This window comes from Galendromus occidentalis, unplaced genomic scaffold (genome assembly GCF_000255335.2).
Source record: "Galendromus occidentalis unplaced genomic scaffold, Mocc_1.1 scf7180000077500, whole genome shotgun sequence".
Classification (NCBI taxonomy): domain Eukaryota; kingdom Metazoa; phylum Arthropoda; class Arachnida; order Mesostigmata; family Phytoseiidae; genus Galendromus; species Galendromus occidentalis.
The window spans coordinates 1,256,600-1,280,492 of record NW_003805488.1 but is presented as its reverse complement, the minus strand read 5'-3'; the positions used below and the strand labels follow the sequence as shown (position 1 = coordinate 1,280,492).

Here is a 23,893-nt window from a genome sequence, read left to right as displayed (position 1 = left end):
GCCTTCTCTTAACGAGCGAAGGCCGGATATCGCTAATCTCTTGGTGAATCACGAGGTGCCTGGAAGCCCACTTTTATTCCCGGCCACGGTGATGGGAGCGCCCCCGCGAAAGGCGCATATTTTCAGCAACCGATTTCCAGCAGCCACCCCGGCAAGATGGTTTGATGTTGAGGACGAACTGCACCGCTCTGAGTCTCGAATCTTTTTTTTCGAAGCCGCGCCCTGAGGGGTTCGACTCCGACCGATCCTCCGAGCGGGGCTCCGCACTTCGAGCTTCCGATTGAGAGAGACCCCTTTACAATGGTTCTCGGATACATTATTTATTTTCTCATTCATTCATCATTCTCACAAGTATGTACAGTCGCAATTGGTAGCTATCTAGAGGGGTGACTTTGATATACAGGTTCTCACTTATTTTTCAACTGTTGGGGCATTCTCTTGCTCAATCTCCCGCAAGTGACTCCTATGAAAAACAGGGTCAGGAAGACTGCACTGAAAACCACCAAAAACCAGTTTCTCGCAGGACTCTGCTGCAATTGTTTCACGACATCATGGAGTGTCTCAACGGGCGCCACTTGGGCGGCGTATTCGAACATCTCGATCCGCTTCGACAGGAGCGCTTTGCATTCTGCATCTAACTGATTTTTCTCTAGATTCGACATCAGACACGATAGCACTGGGGAAAGAAAAAACTGTTAGACTCCAGGAATCTCTTCGAGGGCGGAGGAGTAAGCACACATCGAGCTGCGATGAGCTTCGTCCGAAGCTTCGGGCGAAGGACTCGGACCGCAAGCCGAAAGCGCACGCTGTAGCGCAGAGCAGAAGAAGAATCTCTGCGTGGGACTCACCGTGCCCGTGTCCAGGAACCGCGAGGAAACACCATCGCTGGATATCGTTGCTGCAAGCTTTATGGAGCACGGGATCGCTTTGCACATCCGCTTTTCCCTCGTGGATCAGGCGGGCTACCTCGATCCGACAGTTTTCGCTGTGGATCAGTTTTTCCTGGAACTGCTGTTTCAAGCACTCCTCCGGGTCGTCGAGGTCGCACGGCCTTTCGAGCTGCAAGGATTGAATCATCAATTAATGTCCGAGCCCCTCGGAGTCACGCGGGATATGCAGCACCTCGGGGCAGAGCGTGACATGAATCGACTGATCTCGTCCACGAATCCGTCGTCCTTACCGCGGTTTTGCAGGCTTTAGCGACCGCAGGGTCCAGTTGAGCTCCTTGTCGCATGATGGTCAAGATGACGGGTTCACATTCGTCGCTCAGACGTTTTCTGAGATAGTTTTCTCGCAGGCAACGGATGACACTCCCCTCGAGCTCGGTGTCCTTGTCCCTATGTCTGTCTATGACGTTCAAACAGAATTTCTCCACATCACGCTTGCAGTGTTTCTTGAGCTTGGGATTGAGCCGGTAATCGTCGTTCCGCTCAAGGAGTCGACTGTGAATGAGATTCTTGCAATTGTCTGAGATTCCGGGTTCACGACGGTACTCGGCCAGACAATCCAGCACCTGTGATGCCTCGGATTCCGCGCAGAATCGTTTGATGGCGCCTTTGCAGGTTTGGAAAAGTTTATAATCGATCGAGTTATCGTTTTGCATCTGCTCCTCGCGATGGAAAACCACGTGATGACAACCGGGAGTCAAGCTCTCTCGGTGAGTTCTGAGGCATTCCAGCATCCGGCCTTCACCCGCTTCAACGTGAGAGCAGAATTGCTTCTGGTCGTCCTCGCACGCTTTGTCCAACTTTGGGTCGAGATGTATGTTTTCGTCCCTGGTGAAAAGCTCAACCTTAAGCTGACGACGACACATGGGGGTGATCCTGGGTCTTTCTCTTGCCTTGAGGACATCGTCCGCGACGAGCGTGCTGAGACACGCGACGACCTCAGCCTTTGTCCGAACCTGACGAGGAAGCGGAGGCTCTGTATATATGTACATAAATAACCGGTATCGAAGTCTGTTTTCGCGAATTAGCGATCCGGTGACAAAGACAGGAGAATCGGCGGCTCTCCACGGAACCTGTCTGCAAACTCACTTTGCTGCAGTATTTGATCACGTCAGGTTTGCAGGCTTCTTTGAACTTGGCGGTGAAACGATAATCTTTCAACGACACTAGCTGGAAGTGTTCGATGCTGGTCCTACACTTCACATCGTTTTTGACTTCGAGCTCGTTCTTATTAGTGATCAGGCACTGCACCAGGTCGCCTTGATCGATTTCCTTCGAGAGCGCGTCGGAACAAACTTTCTTGAGAACCTGGATGAAAAACCCTTGAAGTTGATTATCAAAAAAAATACAGGAATGCGACAACATAGCCGATGTATATGATTTCGATGCTACATTGTCTTGGACTGACTGTGTCTTACGAACCCCTCTGCAAATTCTGAATAGCGGGTAGTTTAGCTCGATGTGCTCCGCTTGCTCCTCCGTGAGATTTCCGACTGCTAGCCGACAATCCTGCTCGAGTTTCTCCAAGTTCTGTTGTAAACAGTCGATCTCTTGGCCCTTTTCAACGTTCAGGCTACAGTATGCGGCCAGATCGTTCATGCAGGGCTCTTCGATCTCGGGCTGAAGGTCGACACTGACCGCGCGTTGACGCATCACTCTGCGCACTTCGTAGAGACACGGTTTGGAGAGCTGAAATCGAATTATAGCGCTCGAGTCTCCTAACTGGTGACAATCTCCTTTCTCTGATCATTGAGCAAGCGATCGTGTGGACATAGGATTTTAAGAGCGAGGCACCCTTACCGCGAAACTCTTGTCCGGATGGTAGGCGTACCGATACAGACAGGGCAGGACGATGGGGCCTCTCTCCGGGTCCATCTTACCAGGGGATTGGTGCCATTCCTCTTTAGCGTGGCAGTTCCTCACTGCTTCAGAGTGACAGGCTTCGTAGAGCTGAGGATCCAACCTGAGAGAATTCAGAAGGAACAAAATGAGATTTGAGATGGGACAAGACGTCTGGATTCACTCCGTCTCAGTCCTCTCGGTCGGGGAGGTCTTAGGGTGAGACGTACTTGAAATCTCTCGCAACGAAATACTGGATTTGCAGCAATGCATCTCTGCAATCATCCCGCATTTGACTGGAGTCGACATGGTCCATCAGACACGATAGTACCCGGCCTTTGCCCGGTTTCACGTCCTGACACACAACGTCGACAACCGGTTGACACGATTCCTGCAGGACAGGGTCAACGCGCCAGTCCTCGCCCACGTCTAATGAGTCAGACAAGAAAATTTGAGTTAGATTCTGTCATCCGAGTGGAACATAGGGACAAGTTCTTCGAGAGACCATATAGGCACTAGTGATTGATGCATGACGTAGACTTGACGCACCGGAAACCTTTATCATCTTCTCGACTTCACGGCGACACTGATCGCCGATTTTCTTCGGGCCCTTGAGATGTTTCATGAGGCAGTGCACGGTACGCCCTCCTGCTTCGAGTTTTTTCTGGCAATTCGCGGTGATGTCCTGTTCGCAAGCGGCAGCAAGATCCGGAGTGAGCTGATAGGACTCCAGCAGGAAGCGTCTGTGCACGAGGAGTTCGGCTTTACATTCAGCGGCGACGGGGTAGTCTGAAATGTTGGTCGAATCTTTGCTAAACGAGCTCGTAATCCCAGGTTAGGAGGGGATTCGAATGACTCTCGCTCGGAGAATTCCTGTACGAAATATTTTCTTTGACGGGGGCACGTACCGTTATGGATCGAGTTCTCGAGACAGAGAAGAATCTGGGCGAGGCGGAATTCGCGCCGATGGGAAGTGTCTTCGCGACACTTGTACTGCTTGATGTCGTCTCGGCAGGCTCGCGTCAGGCCTTTGCTCACCCGGTAGTCGCGAATCGTGAGCTTTTCCCGTTCCAAGAGCTTCTTGGCACACTGTCGGAGAGCATCGCAATTAGTCGATCCGAAGCTCTGGGAAATATCTCAACCGAGTGAGGAGTGATTCGCCGCAGAACTTATTTTAGCGAAATTCATAAGAGGCTCTCACCTCTGGTGTCATAGTTCGTTCGAGCCGATGCCTCATGAGACACTTATAGACGCGTCCTTCGCCGGAATCGACATGGGAACAAAATCGATCGCGATCGTCCCGACAGGCGAAGAACAGAGGTCTGTCGAGCTGGAAGTCCTCTCCCTGGATCTTGGAAATTCTCAGGATTTCTTGTTGACACGTATCTTGCAGATGGTCGGTTTGCGTCTGCAGACACTCGATGGTCGCTCCCTGGCTGTGAGGTTGTCTCGAGTCACTCGAGAGACGACCACACTTGAGTTTCTCAATGTCGGAGCTACACGCTTCGGCGAACCTGTTTGCATAAAAAGATTGGTCAAGGTGACGTTCGACTGGGCGGGCGACACGAATGCCAATCTAGTGAAGCACGTCGGGTGCCTTGTGCGGGTCGGTCACGCTAGAAACTCCGTACTCACTTTTGGATGAGTCGGTAGTCGCTGAAAACCACTGTCTCCATTCGATACAGGAACATGTGGCAATCTTCCGTCGCGTTTTCTGCGTGCTCCAAGAGGCAGAGCAGCATCGTATGCCTCGGCGTAGAGCATTCCGGGTACGCTGTCAAAAGGGCTTGACATGTGTTCTGTGCAATTTGTGAAAACTGATCGCTCTGGGTTATGTTTCGCTTGTATTGCCACAGTAGGTGATGACACTGCTCCGACAGTCCGGAATCCTCCAACAACTGAAACAGAAAGTGGACGATCACAATTTCTCCGCGGACGGAATTGTCGAATTTTGACGGCGCTTCGATATTTCTGCCCAGGATATAATTATCGGAGCTTGAAGAACGATCTTCTCCACCAGAAACTTTCTGTCACCTTCCTCAAGCGGAATATCGTGAATATCAGATGGCAATGAGGCAGAAAATCGGTCTATCTACGCCATTCCCGACAAGTGAGATTGGGATTGGAGAATCACAGGTTAGGGGTCACAAGGAGATGCCACCCGCTAAGAGATCATTGTTCGTAGTGGATCACCACGAAACTAGTCAGACATTCCGACATGAAGACAGCCACGCCGAGACTCAGTGAGCAGCAACTGCGAGAAGTCAGCGATGTCTCGGCCGCAGATTGCCATGAGATATGTAGATTTCGATCGCAGCGATTTGGATCAAGCCTCCCGTGGTATTCCATCTGAGGCTCTTCGCATCGAATGCGTCTCGGAGTCGTCGACTTCACTTCTTGCCTCTAACAAAGCAACTATCCCGGGCCTAGGGAAGTCAGAATTGACGCGGAGTTTCTCCATTCTCAGTGGAAATTTTCTGTGGCAGCGCGGGTTGAACCCTCAACAAGGAATATCTGCAAGGCTCAGCAGAGACAGCAGGGCGAATAGAAGTCCAGCTCCTGAGAGCTCCCACAGGGACTCGATTAGAAAATGCGCGAATCGATAATTCGTTGCGTTCCGCTCTCGGTAGAGCCCTCCGGACTAGATCCGTTCCCGAGGTCCTCTCTTTGCTCTATTGAAGATTCTATTCGAGCGGCATATCTCCACTCATCAGTGCATCCAGATCGTAGAGAGGAATCTAGAGCAGAGACCCGCAAATTCCGGATATCAGAGTCTCCGAGCTCCGGCGTTTTGCTTTTGAAGAGCGATCGAGACGACGGCTCGTGGGACACGGAATAAGAAAGTCTCCGAAGCCCCTCGACACTTCGGGAGCCGCTCCTGAACGATTCCATGAACGCGAGTGAGCTCCAATACGAACATTAATCGCCGATGCGCTTTTGACAGACCAGTCAGTCGGCCTTGTGTCCGCTGCGAAGTATTGAGAGTTTGGGAGAAGCTCGAATCTATCTCGGAGAGTTTTTCCTTCGCAAAAGCTTCCACGGTATCCCTCGATTAGTATGCCATTAGGAAGACAGAGTGACTTGACCAGTGCAGCCCACCTTGTGGTTCTGAACGCAGTTGAGCACAGCGAAGTTGTTCTCCAGCAGTCCCGGTGAACAGATGCGACGCAAGTCGGCGGCGCATTCCGGACTGTCTGCCAACACCACACTCCTGAGAGTCTCCCGATGGGTGCCGACCGCCCCGATTTCCGCAACAAGAGCGATAGAGAAGACAAAAACGGCGAAAACCGCCCCAGCCGGAGCTGAGTAGCGCGCCGCCATGTTGCGTCTCTGCCGGAAAAGTAGCAACACAGCGCATAGAAGCTTCATCGTCATAGGCTCGTCGCCGCTGCTGTGGCGCGATAATCCACCACTGGCACCAACCCTAGCCGGCGACATCGTCGCGCGCTGTGCTGGCTGCGGGCTTCCCGTACTCGAAGATCTTTGGGTGGAGTCTCGGAAAGAGAAGCATCCGATCATTGGTTTGTAGACCTCAGAGTTTTTCAGAAACCGCGAGCCAGATGCTGCCCCATCCTGAGGATGCAGTATCCCGAAGAAGCCTCCGTTTTCCCCCTCGTTCCGGTAGCTTCACGATACTTCGATGGAACGGTTGACGGTTTGCCCAGCGGATGATGAGAGATTGTTTCAGCTCTCTCCCAGAGACGGAAATGAGCAAAATGACTCGATCAGATCTTTGGAAGCATACGGTGTCGGTGGCCGAACCACGAATTCTAAGGATTATCCGACTAATAACGTCGCTCGGAGAGCGGCACCAAAATCTTATCGACAAAGCCATGGTGAGGAGGGAAACCGTCCTATACGACTCTGAGAATTTACGGATGAAGAAGAAAATGAATTCTTCCAGACATCCAGTGAATGGTCCACTGGTTCCCCGACTACTGAACGGATTGAATAGAATCGTCGCGAGCCGATTCAAGCGTGAATCGAGTCGGAGCACGAACTCTCGTGTCCTACAATCGAATGATGACTGGGTTTCACGGAGCATATGATTTATTAAACGCATATTTAGGCCGTCTAATCTTCATCCTCATCGCTATCGTCGTCCTCGTCACTCTCGAATGAATCGTCAGGAATATCGTAGAGACGGACGACGGGCTTGTTGGGATCCTTGAGGAAAAGATATTTGCCGTCAGGCAGCTGGAGGCAGGTATTGATTATGTACCGGAGTACACCCCATGCGTTATCCATGTTGAGATTGATCTGATCAGCAAACTCCTTCGGTTTGTATTGTTGGGTCCCGAGGATCGAGTGTTTCGACGAGTCCATGACATGTACTCGGCTGACGTAACCGAAGCGCAGCTGTTGAGAACCCGCAAGAACGGCCTGTACCGTCCACTTGGCCAGCTTGCACGAGTTGTTCTTGAGCTCGTTGGCGAGCACGGCTCCCCTCTGGGTATCGAGTTTCTGCCTCCAGTCGATGTTTCCCGAGTGTCGAGGATCCCATTCGTTGAGGGCTTTGATGTTGATAAATTGGGTTTCGCCGTTGGGTCCGGTCATGACGGCATCGTGTTCGCATCGAACGACGAGTCCGATACCTCCCCCCAGATCGAACTTTCGGTATCGGTAACCCACGGATGCGTGCTCTGTCTTTGAGTTGCCCACGTCTTGACAGAACGGGTTCTTGTTCTCGAAGGAGACTTTCTCTTCGTCTGTTTTCAAGACCTGCTGAGAAAAATTGTGGTTGATGTAGGTCGCCTCGAGGGCAAGGTTCCTCGGCGAGTTGATCGAGCTGCCCTCCTCGTGCGGTGGGTCGGCGGCGGTCTCGTTGACGGGGATGTGATCGAATTCGGTGTTCCTCTTATCCAAGAAGATGATGCCATTGACTTTCTGGACCACGACATCCCACGAGATTACAGATCTCGTTGCGCACATCAGCGTCGAAATGATGGTGTCGATAGCGTAGACCTTCACGTCGCTCACGTCGACGCCGTCGACCATGCCATCGATGTGTTTCTGGAAATTGCGATCGATGATGTCAAGATAATGCACTGCGATGAAGTTAAATAGAGAACGCCTCTCTCGGTTTTTGAGGGTGAGGGATTTCCATTTGAGGTTCGAAAACTCGCGATTCTAACCTTGGTTGCGAGGGCTCGGATCACAGGATCATCGGTCGTTGGCACAGCCTGGAAGACTCGGTTGATCCTCTGCAGCGGTTTCTCGTTCTTGCAGTTGATGTTCTGGTAGCTCTTGTCAAAATACTCCATGGTACCACAGCGGTAAACGTCGGTGGGCTCATCCACGTTTGGCAGTGACAATTTACTAAGACGGGGGAAGTCCATCTCCTCAAGCACCTTCCACGACGGCAGGACGGTCACAGAAGCGACTCGGTCCTTGATCATGTTTTGATTGCCCTGACGGTGCTCCAGCTTCTGCCGCATCTGCTTTTGCCATTTGCGAACTTGCTGCATACGCTCACGCTCTCTGCCTTTGCCCGCGCGCGAAAGTACCTTGGAGACAATGGGACGATATGAGCAGGGGGTAAAATTGTATAGGAGATATACATAATAGAGAAGTTCCCCGGAGAGGTTCCTGTCTCCCGGGTTCTCCCGCTGGCGAACTCCCGAACTCCCGGAAAAGTCAAGATTCGATGTCCGAAGCGAGGAAGCTGCGGCGCGACTCACCTGCATTTGTTGCTGCTGTTGTTTCTGTTGTCGTTGTCTCTGATTGAGCTTCTGGTTGAGACGATTGAAACGTCCTCGTTGGTACATGGGTTTGTGGGTCTTCGACGTATCCACAAGTTGGAACGACGAGTCGTCTTCTTCGTGGATGTAGGCATACTGTGTTTGCGGTCCAGAGCCGAACTGTGAGTTGTATTTGTTGACTGCACGTCGATCTTGGTAAGTGTTGCCGGTCCAATCAGCCACCTGCGAATGGAGCGAAAATCTCAATTAACGAATGCTGTGCTCAGCCGAACCGGTCCGGATTCCTCAGAACAACCTGGCAACGAGGCACGATCGCGCTTTGGAAGCAGTTCTTCACTCCAAAGTCATCTCGGACCGTGTTGACAGTGTGCGACCGGCATCTCACGACATATGGAGTGCGGGCCGATGAGCTGAAAACCCGACGGGCTCCCCTCCAGCCGCACCTTCCCTCCTCCGCATCTCCGGCCCGGAATGACTTGGTTCCCCACATCTCATGGGACTGGGTTTTGATACCGAGATCCCATCTCCTTACCTTTCCGATCCGGTCGCTCTTCGAGAAGGGCTGGTAGGGCATGTCGGCGAATTTTTCGGGAACGAAACACGGACCCCATCCTTGCCGATTTTCGGCGATTTCAGGCAGCTCGAACTTCGCCGTCGGCTTTCCGGTCATCTCCGATGCTGTTGTAAGGAACAGTCTTCAAGTTTCACAGATTATTGCCGAAACGTGGGGAAACGCTGTGCTCGGCAAAAATATGGCGGATCGGCTTTTCGAACGCCGCTAATTCAGCGGGCAGCGCTCGAGAGAGAGCGAAGTAGTGTCGATCAGCACCCTGGTCAGACTCCGAGCGGGAAACTCCTAAACATATCTCGGCCGGGGTGACAACGGAACACGTGATCCCGGGTTGATTTGCCCGAGTATGATCAGACTTTTTCTCTGAATAGCGCCCGTGTAGCCGAGGTCGGATCGAATGTTGGTCGGAACAATGCGTAATGCTTCGTATTCGCGACAGTGTCTCCCCACTGGGAGGTCTTTTCGAGAGATGATATGAGCTCGATTGTCAAGAAGCGAAGGCGACACTGGATAGTCTTAGGGAGTAGAGCGCGCTCATACAGCCCAGTCCTGAGTACAAGTGAGATGGCATTTAATGGAGGAGGATCCATTCCGTAAGCTTCGGTATTTCCCCCTCCCCCATTCTGACACACGACTCAAAAACTCCGATCGTACATAACAAGGTATAGAGATCGTAAGCTAATCGTACTAATTATTCCCGATTAGCGACAGCCTGCCGGGGGAAGAAGATGCGTCAGTCGAGTCCTTCTTCAAGCCCGGCACACGATCCGAACTCCGTCTCTCCGGCTTCCTGGTGCTTTTTGCCAGGCCTGTCTCTTCGATGAAGATTTGCTACGTATTTCTGGCGATTTTTCTTCGCACTGGAGTCGAGAGAACGAGAACTTCCCGAAGCGAAACGCGCTGCTCCGGTAGTCTCGGAATTCGTGATTTCCCTCATCACTATTTGGATGCGGCTCCATATCGACGCGCTGAATCGGACTACCCTAGAAATAATCGCATCTCGTATGGCTTTCTTCTCCGAGATAGCTTAAAGCTATTTTCTCGTATCCTTCAGCGAAGGGCTGAGGCACTGGCGCACAAAGGAATTCCGTTGGGGGGGGGGAACGGATTTCGGAGGGAGCCTCGGCTTGAAAATGATGACGCCTCGGAGCCTTAGCCTTCCGATCGAAAATTCTGGCGAGGGGCTATGGGGTCTCGATCGGGACCTACCATGTTTCAATGGCCCGATCGGCGCACACAGAATGCGGCCATCCGAAAGACGGATGCTCGTCGCTCAAAGATGGAGTTGACAATCCCCGGCGGCCGTGGGAGCTGTAGCTTTCAGGGTCGACTCGGTGGAAATTCGAGGAATAGAAGAACTTTCATAGAAGAGATCGCTCACCGTCGCGTCGATTCGCATTGATTCCGATTAGCCCCCAAGGGAATTCCGCCGCAGGGGGAGGAGCTCATGAACTTCCGGGTGCAGGACCGAACACGCACCAATAAGGAGAGCCCAACACACAGGGTATTCTGCTGCTCTGTCTGACTCACAGCTGCTCCTCGTAAACAAGAGCAATTCACGTCAAGTTTCGGCTGATTGGTCTCGAGAGGGATACGTTGGAGGAGTTGATTTTTCGCATTAGTTCTACCTCCACAAGGACCTCAAGCCCGCAATGAATCGCCTGTTCGGCAAAGCGAAGGCCAAGGAGCCTCCGGCCAACTTGAATGACTGTATTTCCACAGTTGATCAGAGAGCGAACAACATGGATGAGAAGATCCAGAAACTCGACAAAGAACTCATCAAATACAAGGAGCAGCTGTCCAAAATGCGAGAGGGACCGGCCAAAAATTCAGTGAGTACTCATCCTGATCGTGCTGCGGTTTCAGGAGAAATAGTTACACCCTTGTGTAGGACTCGTGATCGACTGTGTAATTCATCCCCTGGTAGGGTATCCCCGATCTAAATTCCCTCAGCGTTTGAGAATATAATTTTTAGGGGTGACAAGCGGGTTCGTCCATTCGACGAATTCCGAGCTTGGCTGTGCTGGAAAATCACCGATGCCTGTAGCATTCACGGGTAGAGAACCCTATCGATTTTGCAGTAAGGAGTTTCGATCCTCTTTCAGGTGAAGCAGAAAGCGCTGCGATTGCTGAAGCAGAAGAAAACCTACGAATCCCAGAGAGATAATCTTCTGCAGCAGAGCTTCAATATGGAACAGGCGAATTTCACAACTCAGCAGCTCAAAGATACCAAGGTAATGGAAACCTCATGCATGTGACATGGATCTCGTTTCTACCGAATATCTCTCACGAAAGATGACCTAACTCGCTCCCGCCTAATGCTCAGGTCACGGTGGAAGCGATGAAGCTTGGTGTGAAAGAGATGAAGAATGAATACAAGAAAGTCAATCTGAATGAAATCGAGGATCTTCAAGACGATCTTGAAGACATGCTCGAGCAAGCCAACGAAGTTCAGGTACGACGCGCGTTCTCCGTAGTTCCCTTTTCCGTCTACACGAGGGCCTAATGTCGATTCCCGCTTGTCGGAGACTAATCCTGATTTTTCCCTTCAGGAAACTCTTGGACGGTCTTACAACATGCCAGACATGACCGACGAGGAACTGGAAGCTGAACTCGCTGAGCTCAACGACGAGTTAGCTTTGGATGAAGACAATTCCTACCTGGACGCAGTCAACACACCTGCGGTAAGAACTGCGACTCCGTCGATGATGTCAATATCGAAAACGAAAATTCTCGTCGATTATTTCGGATATGGATGTCCATTCGAAGATTTCGCGTGTACACTGAACCGAGACTTCTTTTCAACAGGTGCCGAGTAAAGACCCGTCGGCGAAAGAAAAACCTCAGCCCACCGACGGGATCATGGTTGACGAATTCGGTCTGCCTAAAATTCCGCAGTAATAAGCCAGTGATCCTTCATGACCTCTTATTGTTCCGGTTTTCAATTGTTCTGTAATTATCTTGGGAGGCACATAAACTATATCACATGCAAGAAAGTGATGTCAATATTGAAATGATAGCATGACGAGGGCTTGCGTAATAAAATATGAAATGTTGCGAGATTGTTGTTATCCCATTGTAGCGATACTGGCGATCGATGCGACAACTCTCAGAGCATGGGAGCCCCGGACGCCGAAGTCACCGGATTCTCGCTATCTTTAAGCCTGAGAAGTAGTTGCTCGTCACGGCCATCAGAGGCTTCTTCCGCGAATCTGTCGTCGGATCAGAATTCGGGATTTTCGAGGATCATCCTTCTTCTCCTTGGTTTTCTGGATCCTGAGAAGTTTTCCGCAATGACAGTGATCATCGCATGCCATCGCAACCTGTTTAGCTGAGAAATTTCTTTCAGCGACGACAAGAATCTCATGTCAAAAATTTATTGTAAAATCACATCAAGTTGCTCTGCGATGACTCCCGGGGGAACGGTCACGTCGCGGGATAAATAACTTGGTATATACACTCATATCCCATCCTCATACTCATCGACTTCCCACGACTCCTCAACTCTTCGCCTCTTCTGCGGCTACTGTTTCCCCTCCTTTTCTTAAAATTATTCTTCTCCACCTTTTAGATCATCATCATCATCATGTGGATTAGTTTGTAAGCGTTGGTGCAGAATCATTTCCCTTTAGCCAGTTCATTCGAAAGCCAGTCTAGACCCTCGTACAGGCCTTCTCCTTGAGTGGCGCAGGTGGCTTGAATGTACCACTGGAAAAATAAGAGAGATGGAAAAATTAGAAGGTCCCTCAGAAATGAAAACTTCAAAGACCGGGGAAACGAACTCAGAGTTCGACTCTTGATGGGAATAAAGGAAGCTTCGGGAGACCAACCTTTCGGCCTCGGAGAGAATTCAAACCAAGCTTTTCGGTGAGTTCAGCGGCGTTCATTGCATTCGGGAGGTCCTGTTTGTTGGCGAAGACGAGCAGGACCGCATCTCTGAGTTCGTCTTCGGCAAGCATCTTCATGAGCTCGTCCTGAGCTTCACCAATACGCTCCCTATCGTTGGAATCCACGACGAAGATAAGACCTTCCGTATTCTGGAAGTAGTGCCTCCACAGAGGACGAATCTTGTCTTGACCACCGACGTCCCAAACGGTGAAGCAGATATTCTTATATTCTACGGTTTCTACGTTGAAGCCGATAGTGGGAATCGTGGTGACGATCTCTCCGAGCTTGAGCTTGTACAGAATCGTAGTTTTTCCGGCGGCGTCGAGACCAACTGCAAGAGAATCGGATTGGGGTCAATTGTCAGTTCGGAGCCAACGACGCGCTTCTTCGTTTGTCCGTCTGTCTATTTGCGTGTTGTCGGTGTGCGCGACCATCGGCTTTCGTCGCCGACGGTCTCCGAGTAGGACGCTGCTCGAAAGCGAATCAGACGTAACTCAAGTGACGCTTGTTATCCGGGTCACACCTGAGCGAAAGCGATGACCGAATGGCGTTTTTCGTCCCAAAGAAGAGTTCGTCAACTCTCAGGGGAGGTTCCTTCCGAGAAAAAACTGAAGACTTTGGATCAACTCATCCCGGAACGCGAGTCGCGCGGAAGCGAAACGGTCGAGTCTGTGGAACGCAAGGCATCTCTACGGCCGTTGAAACGCGTAGAACGACGCGAGCGATTCTGCGATTGCGATAAGTCCTTCATGCGCTCGAATCGCGCACTTTTCCTCTCATACTCACTCACTCGAGGAGAAGAATCGCAGAAGGCCTACCTTACGCATGACATATTCCGCAACTAGAACGGATCGGGTCACGAGGTTTGCATCTCCACATGAGCCCTCTCGTCGCTACCCCGGGAACTTCGGGAGATCGACGGAAAATCAGCGAGAGAACATTCCTGAAAATATTCGAGCAAGCCCTCCAGGCTCCATTGATCCAGACCCCGCATCCGGCGAGGCCCGATGGATAATCTGATTGCGGCACGGGTTTCGCGGCGTTTGTTCTGTCGATCTCTTCGCTACTTTGCCGAGGTGAACTCGAATGTGGAATAGGTCGACGAACATATGCTGCCTGACGGTATCGCGAACGAATCTGGCGGCGATCGCTCGAATCGAACGTGTCCGATACGAATCCAGGCACTGTCCCCAAATCTTTATCCTGCAAGCGACTTTCCTCCCGGGACGAGTTCGGCGACATCGGAAGTTCGGAAGGAAGTTCCTCCGAGGTAGAAATCATCGAAACGTGTGAGATTTCTCTTGTTCGAATCGCCTCCTCGTTGGGTCACTCGCAACAGACCTCCAATTCAGCATTTTTCCGGCCAACATGAGTCCGAGTAAGAAAATGCTGGACTGTACGGATTCCGATAGACGCAAGTCAGAGGAAATTCTCGAGCGAGCAATCGAGTAAGAGCAGCGGCTTCCACAGCAAATTCACAGCCGATAAGCCCTATGAGTACGATTCAATTCGATCTAGCATGAAGTCGTTGATATCTTTCACGAAGACATCGGCTCTTATCGAGCCGATTCCGGTCCGCGGAATTCCGCTCGGCGTCCTCTGCAGAAAACCCGCAGTTCTCAGGGAGAGGAAGCCGGGCGCTGCCCAATATCAATTGACTCATCTGGATCGAAAGCTGTCAATCGGTCGGCTCTGAACGCAGCCCGTCGGCTATCGCACACTTACCCATCAAGATGCGGACCTGCTTTTTGCCGAATAGGCGATTGAACAATCCACTGATGGTTAAACCCATTTTGACGATCTCGAGCTCCCGAGTTGACAGCAAAACTTCAAGAACTCGACTTGTTGCCACGTAATACACAGACCACGATTCCGAACTAGCGACCAAGGGCGTGCAGTTCCACTACTGCCGACAGCGACAGCGGCTGAGCTGCAGGGGAAAATTTAACCGTGGTGACGACGACGTTTCAGCTGCACCCGGAAGGCAGAGCGGTCCCTTCTACAGTCCGCCTCGGCCGCATATTCTTCACGATTTTAAGTTCTCCCCGGACCGTAAGACAGAATTGCATCGAAGTCGGTCCGGGAGAAGGCGATCAGAGTTCTCTTATCAGATCCGGTGAATTTGAGCTTTTCCACGGGGATTTCCGGGTGCTGCATTCCTCGCAAGTCGCAACACTTGACGTATCTGACTCTTCGAGACCGCTTGATGGATTTGTGCCGGATCCCTGCCCGAAAAAACCCGCCAATGTGCGGAACTTCAGAATCACAGTGGAACCCTCTCTTTCCAAAGACGATTGGTTTATTATCAATTCCGATTTCAGTTTTGATTCATCTCGGAGCTGCACATTCTATAGGCTTGGCTTGGAGGGAATGTGTTGTGCTCTGGGTGTACCCCTCTACGCTCGGTCTCGTTCTCAATCGAGCAGCGCACCATGATCAATTAGAATACCACGATCATCTCCGCAGAGTGATCAAGGCTGAACGATTCCAACCCCATCGGCGAACATTGTATCAATATGGCGCACCCTTCCCCATTGATTCCTCGAGCTCTCCCTACGGATCTTGTACCCGTCCATAAGGTAGAGAGGGGGTCGCCCCTCCCCCCCACCAGACACCAAGTACCCATATCGGTGCTCCTCTCCCCTTAAGCGTCCCTCACCGAATCAGACAAGCATCAACATGACTTCAATAAATACAGAAGATCTTGGTTTCTGATACATCAATCGAGGACTTTCGTTGTGATCAGTGCCTTAGCCAGTATTCGAGCCCTGAGCTAGTGAACAGCCCCTTCTCGACGCGGAACCAAACCGGAATAATTCAGTATCATCAGTCATCGTGTCAATCATCGCCAGAGCCGTCACACTGCCGCTTCGAAACTTCCCGCCGTGAGCTCGCTCTGGGATCCGTGTTTACAAACAAGAGTAACTTCTTCAGGAGCCGGTCCGATTCCTTCGTCGAGGAGTCGATTCCATCATTGCAGGCTCGAGAGTACTTCCCGGAACTGCAACCACGGTAGGTTGAACGCTCTTTTCGTCTCGCATGTCAGACGGGCGATCGATGATGAGGTCGTCATAATTCGGTAGGACGCGATTTTTCAGCAGCTTAAAATGGAGCGCGGCTTTCGAAGTCTCCACGGGAGCGAATTCGATCTTCTGCCTGGCCATACGTGTAACTCATCAAAGATGAGCCCATTTTTCTCTGTGACTCTCTTGGAGTCGTCAAAGTCTCTCTAGATCTGTCATTTTTCAGCGAGTCAATGCTCTGGCTGTGGAGCTTGGGAGTCGAGTGCCGGCGTAGCCCGACTGGCTCTGATTTCCTAGATCCGATGCGTCCGATAGCTTCCGTTTCATTGGTTGATATATAGTCGGCCATTTCATTGAGTTCCTATTCGTACTCCTCAGATGATTCAGACAGACAAAAGTCCGACCATAAAAGATCGAGACCAGCTGTACAAGATGATAATCTCGCAGTTGTTCTACGATGGTCACCAACAGCTCGCGGTGCAGCTGATCGGCGCCGTGAAACTTCAGCAAGCCTGTCCGCCATCCGACAGACTTCAGCATGTTGTGCAACTTGGACTACAAACGGAAGCGGATCAGAAAGGGCACCAGATCCTCACAGGTACGCGAATAATCTCCGGAATCCCTGAGATAGCGTGTCGGAAATCTCTAATAATCAAATTAATTGAAATAAACCCTCCGTACAGGATGTGGGCCGCAAGATTTGTACTCCTTGGGACCGGGTCTTGACTTGGAGTACGAAACCGAGTCATCGATGATGGTACCTGAGCCGGCACAATACGAGACGATCTACGTCACATCACACAAAGCTCAGTGCCGCGCCGGGGCTTTCAACGCGGATGGGACGCTCATAGCCACAGGTGTGATTCCGAATAATTAAAAGGATTTCGAGCATCGAGATTCTGACTGCGATTTGAAAGATTCAACACCGGTAGCGTCTAACGCCTACTGACGTCCCGCTGATTTATTTTCTTCTAGGCTCCGTCGATGCGTCGATCAAAGTGCTCGACGTCGAGCGTATGCTCGTGAAAAGTGCGGCCGCGCCTTCGGAGGGTCAGAACGAGACCATCCAGCAGCAAATGGAGACTCACCCGGTCATTAGGACGCTGTACGATCACATAGAAGAAGTGACCACGCTAGCTTTTCACCCCAAAGAGCAAGTCCTCGTCTCGGGCTCGAGGGACTTCACGATTAAAATCTTCGACTACTCCAAACCTTCGGCGAAACGCGCTCACAAAACAATTCAAGAATCGGAACACGTCAACTTCGTCTCATTCCATCCCGGCGGTAAGTGCACCCGCTGAGAGTTCCCCGATTAAGAGCTCCGAGCCGAAAACTTTGAGGACTCCGCAGGGAACTATCCCCAGTTCATGAGGGATCAAGGGCTCTTGAAACTTCCAGGTAATTACATGCTGGCTGCCGTGAATCACCCCGTGGTCCGATTGTACGACGTGAACACAGCGCAGTGCTTTGTTTCATCGGTGCCGGACGATCAGCACAAAGGAGTTGTCAACATGGTAAACTGGTCGAAGACAGGGCAAATGTACGCGTCATGCTCAGCCGACGGGTCGATCAAGATCTGGGATGGTGTTTCCAACAAATGCGTCTGCACGTTCACTCAAGCGCACGAGGGATCGGAAGTTTGTTCCGTATACTTCACGCGCAACGGCAAATATGTGCTCTCGTCCGGAAAAGATTCCGTTGTGAAATTGTGGGAGCTCTCTGTGAGCCGCTGCCTCATCGCCTACACCGGAGCCGGCGCGACAGGTGAGAACCCGAGACAGAGGCGGAACGCTGTTTTATCTGCGGATGTTCGTTCGATAAATTCCCCCGCCTTCTTTCCTCTGCCCGTCACGATTCCGATTTTAACTTCCGTCCTGTGGACTTCTCGCAGGCAAACAAGAGTACTGCGCTCAAGCCGTACTGAATCACTCCGAGGACTACATCCTTTTCCCGGACGAGAAAACCCTGTCTCTCTGTTCCTGGGATTCGCGAAATGCGGAACGGCAACAACTTCTGAGTCTCGGCCACAACTCAACGGTCAGATACTTCTGTCACTCGCCGACAAAACCCGCGTTTCTCACTTGCTCCGATGATTACCGTGCGCGGTACTGGTTCCGTCGTACAGAAATAAGCAATAAGTAGCCGGGAAGTGGGATTCATTGTATACTCTCATAAAATCTGTAAATTTCCTGGAACGGTCGAATACGCGATCGTTCGAACGAATAAAATATACTGCTTACCTTAAATATAGTTCATGTCGTCGCCTGGGTATGCAATCGGGTAGACTCCACCATTCGCTCGTCGCTAGAAGCTCATAATGCCACGTATCGCTCAAAACAGCCTCCTGACATTTTATTTTCATCTCCGGTCTAGGAACTTTCAAGATATCATATATTGCATTTTGATTAAGACTATACGTTACATATGAGATATGAGATACAAGATTGCCAGAGGCAACGTTCGATTGCAGACGCCTTCTGATTACATTATTCCGGAGCTCGATCACTGTCTCTTGAATCTCTCTGACAACTTCGTGTAATCTTGCGCAAACGAGAACGGGATGAAGCAATGGAGAATCCCTATGGCACAATAAACCGATGTGCCCATGAGCGGGAGGAATTCGTATCGAGACGGCATGACTTTGCTTATTATTTCTGTGTAGAGAAATAGAGGAGCGAGTCCGAGGAGATAGATTTTGCTCAGCCGGGCTAAGGCAGGCCTCCTGAAAGAAAAAAGGATTATGTTTTACGCGGGTTGTTTTGAAGAATGTTACTTCCGCGTGTTCACGAGTCCCATCGGCTCTGCGAAACCGGGGCCAGGGTCATCTTACTCCTGGCTCAACTCACCCGCGGAGAGCGCTCAGGGCCTTGTGAATGTAGAAGGCGTAGAGCAGGACCAGCGCAGTCTTCAAAAATCGTTCCTGCTCATTGGGCAGTAGGGGGAAAAGGGAGAAATGACCGGTCGCCGAGAACGCCACGAAGAGTCCCGACAGCTCTGGCCGCCGAACCGCCAGAGGGAGCAAACCGAGCAGAGGGATGAGGATAGCTTTCTCGTGAACATGGAAACCGACCAGGAAAGAGACACATCCACAATACACCACCGAATGGAGGAAAGCCTCCCGACAAGGTTTTCGGAACAGTTTGTACAATGAGGGCTGTAAAGTTCAAATACGGAACGCCCCGTAAATCATTGCTAGGTTGAAATTCGATTGATTCCCCACGGGGTATTCGTGTCACGTCTCTGGAGATGACGCTGTAGCTTACCGTCATGAGCACTAGGGCTGCGACTATAGTCAGCCAGCTTGGCACATTAGGCAGAACCGCGAACTTCGCCTCTTGGACGAGACCCTTGGTGATTGTCTGGGCTGGGACTCCGAAACCCAACTTCCGCGCGAACCATCGCAAGATCTCGTCACAGAAGCCGTACAGAGCCCATATATTAGGTGCCCAGTACGAATGCAGGAGACCCCTCCTGACGGGGAAGAGACGCGACAGGACTTGACGAATTTGACCCTTGAGGACACGAGGATACGATATAATCAGTGAGCTTAGATCCAGATCCGGAAAGAATGCTCTCGAGCCCCATGATATAGACACCTTATCTCATCTCCAAGAAAATACATTCGGCAGTGCTCACGTGATATATGAAAGGGCCGAAGGAAATACTGAAGACGCCGGCGACGATGAGACCCAGCTGGGAGAGGCGTATCGCCTGCAACCTCACGTTTTTCTCGGACAGCACGTACGTTCTGAGCAGGTATATGAAGAACGGGGGTGCTATATACAAGTAGATGTGCTTCATGTTTAGTAAAATGCTGAACCAAAGAGTGCCCCACAGCACGTGTCCTTGATAAATCCTCGCCATCGAAAGGAGCATAATTCCCATAAGAATTCCGTTATATTGGAAGTGGATATGATCGACAATGAGGAGCCCTGGGTTCAAGATCAGTCCCACGAGGACCAGAGGTTTGAAGAGGCGTGGCAAACGCTGAGTTTGCTCGAAGCAGATCCCGTGCCATCTGAGTTAGAAGTAGAAAATACTTCGTGATACTCTCATTCGTCTAGAGTCTAGAATAGTTTCCGCGATAGAATATTACGGAGTTGACGGATTCTCACACATAGGCGGCGTAGAACAAGACAGCGTCAGAACACATGACGCTGAAGCGTTGGAAGAGAATCGTTTCTTCTGAAGCATATTCCAAATTTTCCACATTGAGCATCTTCGGATCGACTCGGGCAGCTATCTGGGAGAGGAACCACTCGAACCACGCGAACAGAGGCGGGTAATCCAGAGTCCATCTTGAGGTTCTCTGTAAATTGAAAGAGGAACATGATTGGATTCTGAGAAGTTCTAAAATGGGTGCACCTTTCCAAATCAGGGTGCGATCGCGCGCTCCGAGCCTTCTCAAAATGATGCCTCGATTTCTCTGCAGGATCGCTCTTACCTCGCGGTACCATTCCTTCAGAGGTAAACTATGCGTGATCGCCAGCCAGTTCCGGTGGACCTCGAAATCCGTCGAGCGACTGAAAATAATCGTTGAGGGCACACCGTTCTTTCAAATCTCGAAGCATAGGAGGGTCATTCCTCAGTATCTATATTAATTGTTCGAAAAAATGAAGAGATATACGGATAATAGGACTGCGTCGGCAACTCACTATGTCCACACGAGGAGAATTTTTACACAGGTCGCGAGACCTATGATTGTGAATACGTCCCGATTCTTGCTCATCTTGCCCTCTCACCGAGGATGAATTAACTTAGGGACGGTATCGATTTGCTAAGATGCTGGAAGGAACACCACATGAGCGCTGGACAGCCGGTCGGCCACGCAGACGGCTTTTTGAAAATGGCGCTGTTGACACGAGTGAGAGCTCTCTCACAAAGCAGAGAAGGAACGTTGTATGACGTTTTTCCGGGCGAACCCGGCGGGGCGGCTGTATCCTTCATGTTCTCGACTCGAACCATGGGGCCTACTGAATCTATCAAACTTTTCTCATGTCGCGCCTTGGTCGACCGCGGACGAGCGGACAGGGACAAGCGAACAGGGACAGCCTGAGAGGTCCGCTAACCCGCGCACGCCTACTGCACATCGAGAGAATGACGCGCCGCGCCGGCCCCGTTTTCCGTTTCTTCCAGGATTTTCCGTCCGTTGCTCCTCGAAGAGAAAGGTTGCTGGGAGCCGGATGGAGGCAGCTCCGTTCTCATACAGATCTCCGGAAGTTTTCGGATGCCGATCTCCCGTTCCATCGAAGATTTCATCGGACCCCGCTCGTCCCTTTTGTCCAAGGCGATCGAGAATCCATTCGAAGAGGTCGCACCGGTGGCAAGAGACGCGACATTCAAGCACTGTATGTAGGACATCAAGAAACATGGGACAATGCACCGAGCTCGTATTAGAATCGCACAACGCGCGTCAAGAGTCTCCCGTGGTTTTAAGAGCTGTAAATTCGGTGTCCGATGGGGCCAGCGGAGAAACTCACTCCTCAGATCCTAGAACGACCAACCCGTCCATTCACAAGATTTTGTCAACCTGGGATGCGGCGCTCTCAGGTCTCCAGCAAATGATGATTCGCGAGTGCTAGAATGCGGAGCATTGAGCTGGGTCGAGTCATGAGGGAGATGTGGAGACTCAAGATCATGAAACATCTCAGTAACGAGCTCGGCTCAGATGAAGATGTATTCATGGGATTCGGATAGGGATAGGGACACGGCAACACCAATCTGAATCAAGATGGAAGTCGAAGATGGTTTGCGAATAAACGGTGAATCCTTGAGTCCCAACTCCGAGCCGGGGTTTTCCTGCATGCGAGAACCGATGGTTTTCGCGCAATAATCATTCGACACACATTGTTGCCGGGCTCGCTCGAGACGAAAAAAACAGGAGAGGGGAGCCCCCTCGTGCACACAAACCCTGATTGTCCTGCACGTTCCGGACTTGATTTGAGGACAGGTTTGAGGACCATTTGCATGATGCATATTCATATGCAGGAGGAAATCCCCCTCGATCTCCGAAATTATTCGTCGGGGGCGACTCCGACGCGACAGAGCATCGGTTCTTCCCTCTGGCTGTAGATTTCGGATCGCGTGCCCCGAGTACGAAATAGAAAAATCATGTCTGTCCCTCGGCAATAGGATATGCTTCGGACCAGGAGCGAGTTCTATACTCATCGTCCGTCGGATGACACTTCGAAACCTCCAGACCCAGACTTCGTTATTTTGGAGTACCACAATTTCCTTCAACGTGCATACCTCCAAATCGATCGACGGACCTCCATGGGAAATATTGCTACGGAACGTGTTGCGGATAGCCCGACCTCGACTTAGGCCGCTCGATCGGATCACGAAGATCGCCAAGAGTGATCATCATGAGTGTTTCCGACTCAAGCAGTCTCTCGTGAGTAATTATTCTCGGAACACGATTGGAGGAGCCATTTCCTGTACTTGGGTCACGTTTGACCTCGGCGATATTGATGGCGAAATTTTCGGCTCGGGGAGCCTAAGCCTGAGTGAAGTCCCACAATGTGCTGATGTGTGAAATTAGAACCGACACCGAGCGTCGAATCAGATGCTCAATGCTTAATCCCAGTACGCGTGAGAGTAGACCGATGCTGATACAATTAAATCGCCAGGCTGGAAGCAAAGTGGAATCAATTCCTGTCGAATCGTCGCAAGGATCTGGAAGATCTCCAGAGGCGAAGTCGGAAGCTGGCCAAGATCTTGAAACTGCACTCGGAAACCGAGCGCGAGCCTGATCGCAGTTCATCGTCTCCCACGATCTCGACTTCTGAGGGCGACGAAGACCCGACGAGCGAATTAACGAGCTCCGCGACTCGATCGGCAAAATCAGATTCAAGCATGATGACATCCAGCGCTCAGAGCCCCTCATCGTCGTCGCGTTGAGGAGAGCCCAAATCTCTCGAAATGGAATAGACGAATTCTGCTGCATTTCGCAATGATCATTGTATGGGCGTGTATCAAAATTGGCCGTTCTCGCTAATTCCCCCCTGTTGAGGCCCTGAGTCGCCCGGCCTTGTAAATGGGCAAGAGCGGAGGATGGAGTAGAGATTCAATATGAGAGGAGGTGAAAACCGGAGCAACTCATCGTAGACATAGCTGTTAGCTTCATGGAAACTCCCTGGATGGATACCTGAGCCCTATCCCCATGCAGATCGTATTCCTCTGAGGTCATAGTCTTTCCAGAGTCCGAAGCCGAAAATGATGAATGCCGTAGAACCAGAATGAGCGACGGAAGCGGAAGCCCATCGAGATATCAATCCGGGTCTACCGATTGAGCTTCGGCCGTCTCAGAAGCAGAGCACACGGTCGGCTTGATGACGGACAATCGTAACACGTGACGGCTCAAGACGGCGACTAACTTCTTAAAATCACACACTACCGGCAACGGGAAACAGTGTCGACGGATGTGACAGCAGCCGGAGAAATACGGAGGAGACCTGACTTGTTTCGGAAAATTCACCCAACAAGGTGCGAACCTGGGTCATTTATGCCACGACGGATAAACAATGTACGATCACGGCTGACTGAGTCGACCAGAGGCTGGAACAGATTCATCCCGAATATCCGCCGCAATATCGTGGTGCCGTGATAATTCCATGCAACTCTCACCCGAGAAAACTGTCGTCCTGAAGCACGGGCAAAGCAGTCACGAATATCACCTTAATGGACTAAAGCTCCCAACCGCCGATGTCACTCGAGATCTCGGAGTACTTATGTCTCCAAAGTTGGACTTCCGGGCCCATGTTCTTATGGTTGTGAAATCATGCTCAGTCCTCGTTCACGCTCTCTTCCGTTGCTTCATCGTGAAGAAAGCTGATTTCTACATTCGTCTTTACCAGGCCATCGTCATTCCCAAGTTGCTATATTGCTCTCCGATCTGGTTTCCGCAACTCAAATTCCTCATGT

General features: G+C 51.1%; 6 protein-coding genes across 6 annotated transcripts; 2 read left to right on the top strand and 4 right to left on the bottom strand.

Moving 5' to 3' along the window:
- Positions 1-318: 318 nt before the first annotated feature.
- On the bottom strand, positions 319-6,107 carry Glg1 (Golgi apparatus protein 1). Its single transcript, XM_018640784.1, has 12 exons — positions 5,886-6,107; positions 4,422-4,684; positions 3,988-4,300; positions 3,695-3,875; positions 3,336-3,575; positions 3,017-3,215; positions 2,748-2,910; positions 2,370-2,636; positions 2,037-2,255; positions 1,181-1,903; positions 849-1,059; positions 319-676 (listed from the first exon to the last, which is right to left on the bottom strand). The coding sequence occupies exons 1-12, from the start codon at positions 6,105-6,107 to the stop codon at positions 408-410; spliced, it is 3,270 nt and encodes a 1,089-aa protein (XP_018496300.1). The 3' UTR covers positions 319-407.
- A 715-nt stretch (positions 6,108-6,822) lies between these two features.
- On the bottom strand, positions 6,823-9,242 carry eIF3d1 (eukaryotic translation initiation factor 3 subunit d1). The gene is made up of 4 exons (XM_003746649.1): positions 9,021-9,242; positions 8,468-8,710; positions 7,922-8,293; positions 6,823-7,799 (listed from the first exon to the last, which is right to left on the bottom strand). Exons 1-4 carry the CDS (start codon positions 9,156-9,158, stop codon positions 6,861-6,863), a joined length of 1,692 nt encoding a protein of 563 aa, XP_003746697.1. The 5' UTR covers positions 9,159-9,242; the 3' UTR covers positions 6,823-6,860.
- A 1,347-nt stretch (positions 9,243-10,589) lies between these two features.
- On the top strand, positions 10,590-12,111 carry Vps60 (vacuolar protein sorting 60). The gene is made up of 5 exons (XM_003746646.2): positions 10,590-10,891; positions 11,165-11,293; positions 11,386-11,514; positions 11,612-11,743; positions 11,868-12,111. Exons 1-5 carry the CDS (start codon positions 10,712-10,714, stop codon positions 11,958-11,960), a joined length of 663 nt encoding a protein of 220 aa, XP_003746694.1. The 5' UTR covers positions 10,590-10,711; the 3' UTR covers positions 11,961-12,111.
- Positions 12,112-12,425: 314 nt separating this feature from the next.
- LOC100903475 (ADP-ribosylation factor 4) lies at positions 12,426-14,877 on the bottom strand. The gene is made up of 3 exons (XM_003746647.2): positions 14,673-14,877; positions 12,890-13,278; positions 12,426-12,767 (listed from the first exon to the last, which is right to left on the bottom strand). Exons 1-3 carry the CDS (start codon positions 14,737-14,739, stop codon positions 12,678-12,680), a joined length of 546 nt encoding a protein of 181 aa, XP_003746695.1. The 5' UTR covers positions 14,740-14,877; the 3' UTR covers positions 12,426-12,677.
- A 1,435-nt stretch (positions 14,878-16,312) lies between these two features.
- On the top strand, positions 16,313-18,202 carry LOC100903186 (cleavage stimulation factor subunit 1). Its single transcript, XM_003746645.2, has 5 exons — positions 16,313-16,568; positions 16,654-16,827; positions 16,946-17,254; positions 17,369-17,734; positions 17,862-18,202. The coding sequence occupies exons 1-5, from the start codon at positions 16,349-16,351 to the stop codon at positions 18,110-18,112; spliced, it is 1,320 nt and encodes a 439-aa protein (XP_003746693.1). The 5' UTR covers positions 16,313-16,348; the 3' UTR covers positions 18,113-18,202.
- Positions 18,203-18,306: 104 nt separating this feature from the next.
- On the bottom strand, positions 18,307-20,817 carry xit (ALG6/ALG8 family glucosyltransferase xit). Its single transcript, XM_018640787.1, has 7 exons — positions 20,626-20,817; positions 20,415-20,493; positions 20,086-20,279; positions 19,607-19,988; positions 19,234-19,482; positions 18,817-19,124; positions 18,307-18,692 (listed from the first exon to the last, which is right to left on the bottom strand). The coding sequence occupies exons 1-7, from the start codon at positions 20,697-20,699 to the stop codon at positions 18,473-18,475; spliced, it is 1,506 nt and encodes a 501-aa protein (XP_018496303.1). The 5' UTR covers positions 20,700-20,817; the 3' UTR covers positions 18,307-18,472.
- Positions 20,818-23,893: the final 3,076 nt, after the last annotated feature.

Bases quoted from the DNA above. Each gene is read 5' to 3' on its own strand.
- xit (XM_018640787.1), bottom strand. From the start codon at position 20,699: ATGAGCAAGAATCGGGACGTATTCACAATCATAGGTCTCGCGACCTGT. The intron at 20,494-20,625 runs GTGAGTTGCCGA...GATTATTTTCAG, and splicing joins ATTCTCCTCGTGTGGACATA to TCGCTCGACGGATTTCGAGG. The intron at 19,483-19,606 runs GTGAGCACTGCC...CGTGTCCTCAAG, and splicing joins TCGGCCCTTTCATATATCAC to GGTCAAATTCGTCAAGTCCT.
- Vps60 (XM_003746646.2), top strand. From the start codon at position 10,712: ATGAATCGCCTGTTCGGCAAAGCGAAGGCCAAGGAGCCTCCGGCCAAC. The intron at 11,294-11,385 runs GTAATGGAAACC...CCTAATGCTCAG, and splicing joins AGCAGCTCAAAGATACCAAG to GTCACGGTGGAAGCGATGAA. The intron at 11,515-11,611 runs GTACGACGCGCG...TTTTCCCTTCAG, and splicing joins AGCAAGCCAACGAAGTTCAG to GAAACTCTTGGACGGTCTTA.
- LOC100903475 (XM_003746647.2), bottom strand. From the start codon at position 14,739: ATGGGTTTAACCATCAGTGGATTGTTCAATCGCCTATTCGGCAAAAAG. The intron at 13,279-14,672 runs GTAAGTGTGCGA...ATTCTCTTGCAG, and splicing joins GCAGGTCCGCATCTTGATGG to TTGGTCTCGACGCCGCCGGA. The intron at 12,768-12,889 runs GTTGGTCTCCCG...TTATTTTTCCAG, and splicing joins ATTCTCTCCGAGGCCGAAAG to TGGTACATTCAAGCCACCTG.
- LOC100903186 (XM_003746645.2), top strand. From the start codon at position 16,349: ATGATTCAGACAGACAAAAGTCCGACCATAAAAGATCGAGACCAGCTG. The intron at 16,828-16,945 runs GTGTGATTCCGA...ATTTTCTTCTAG, and splicing joins TGGGACGCTCATAGCCACAG to GCTCCGTCGATGCGTCGATC. The intron at 17,735-17,861 runs GTGAGAACCCGA...GACTTCTCGCAG, and splicing joins CACCGGAGCCGGCGCGACAG to GCAAACAAGAGTACTGCGCT.
- eIF3d1 (XM_003746649.1), bottom strand. From the start codon at position 9,158: ATGACCGGAAAGCCGACGGCGAAGTTCGAGCTGCCTGAAATCGCCGAA. The intron at 8,294-8,467 runs GTGAGTCGCGCC...ATTGTCTCCAAG, and splicing joins AACAGCAGCAACAAATGCAG to GTACTTTCGCGCGCGGGCAA. The intron at 7,800-7,921 runs GTTAGAATCGCG...CGCAATTTCCAG, and splicing joins TCCGAGCCCTCGCAACCAAG to AAACACATCGATGGCATGGT.
- Glg1 (XM_018640784.1), bottom strand. From the start codon at position 6,107: ATGGCGGCGCGCTACTCAGCTCCGGCTGGGGCGGTTTTCGCCGTTTTT. The intron at 2,911-3,016 runs GTACGTCTCACC...GAATTCTCTCAG, and splicing joins TTCGTTGCGAGAGATTTCAA to GTTGGATCCTCAGCTCTACG. The intron at 1,060-1,180 runs GTAAGGACGACG...CAATCCTTGCAG, and splicing joins CTAAAGCCTGCAAAACCGCG to CTCGAAAGGCCGTGCGACCT.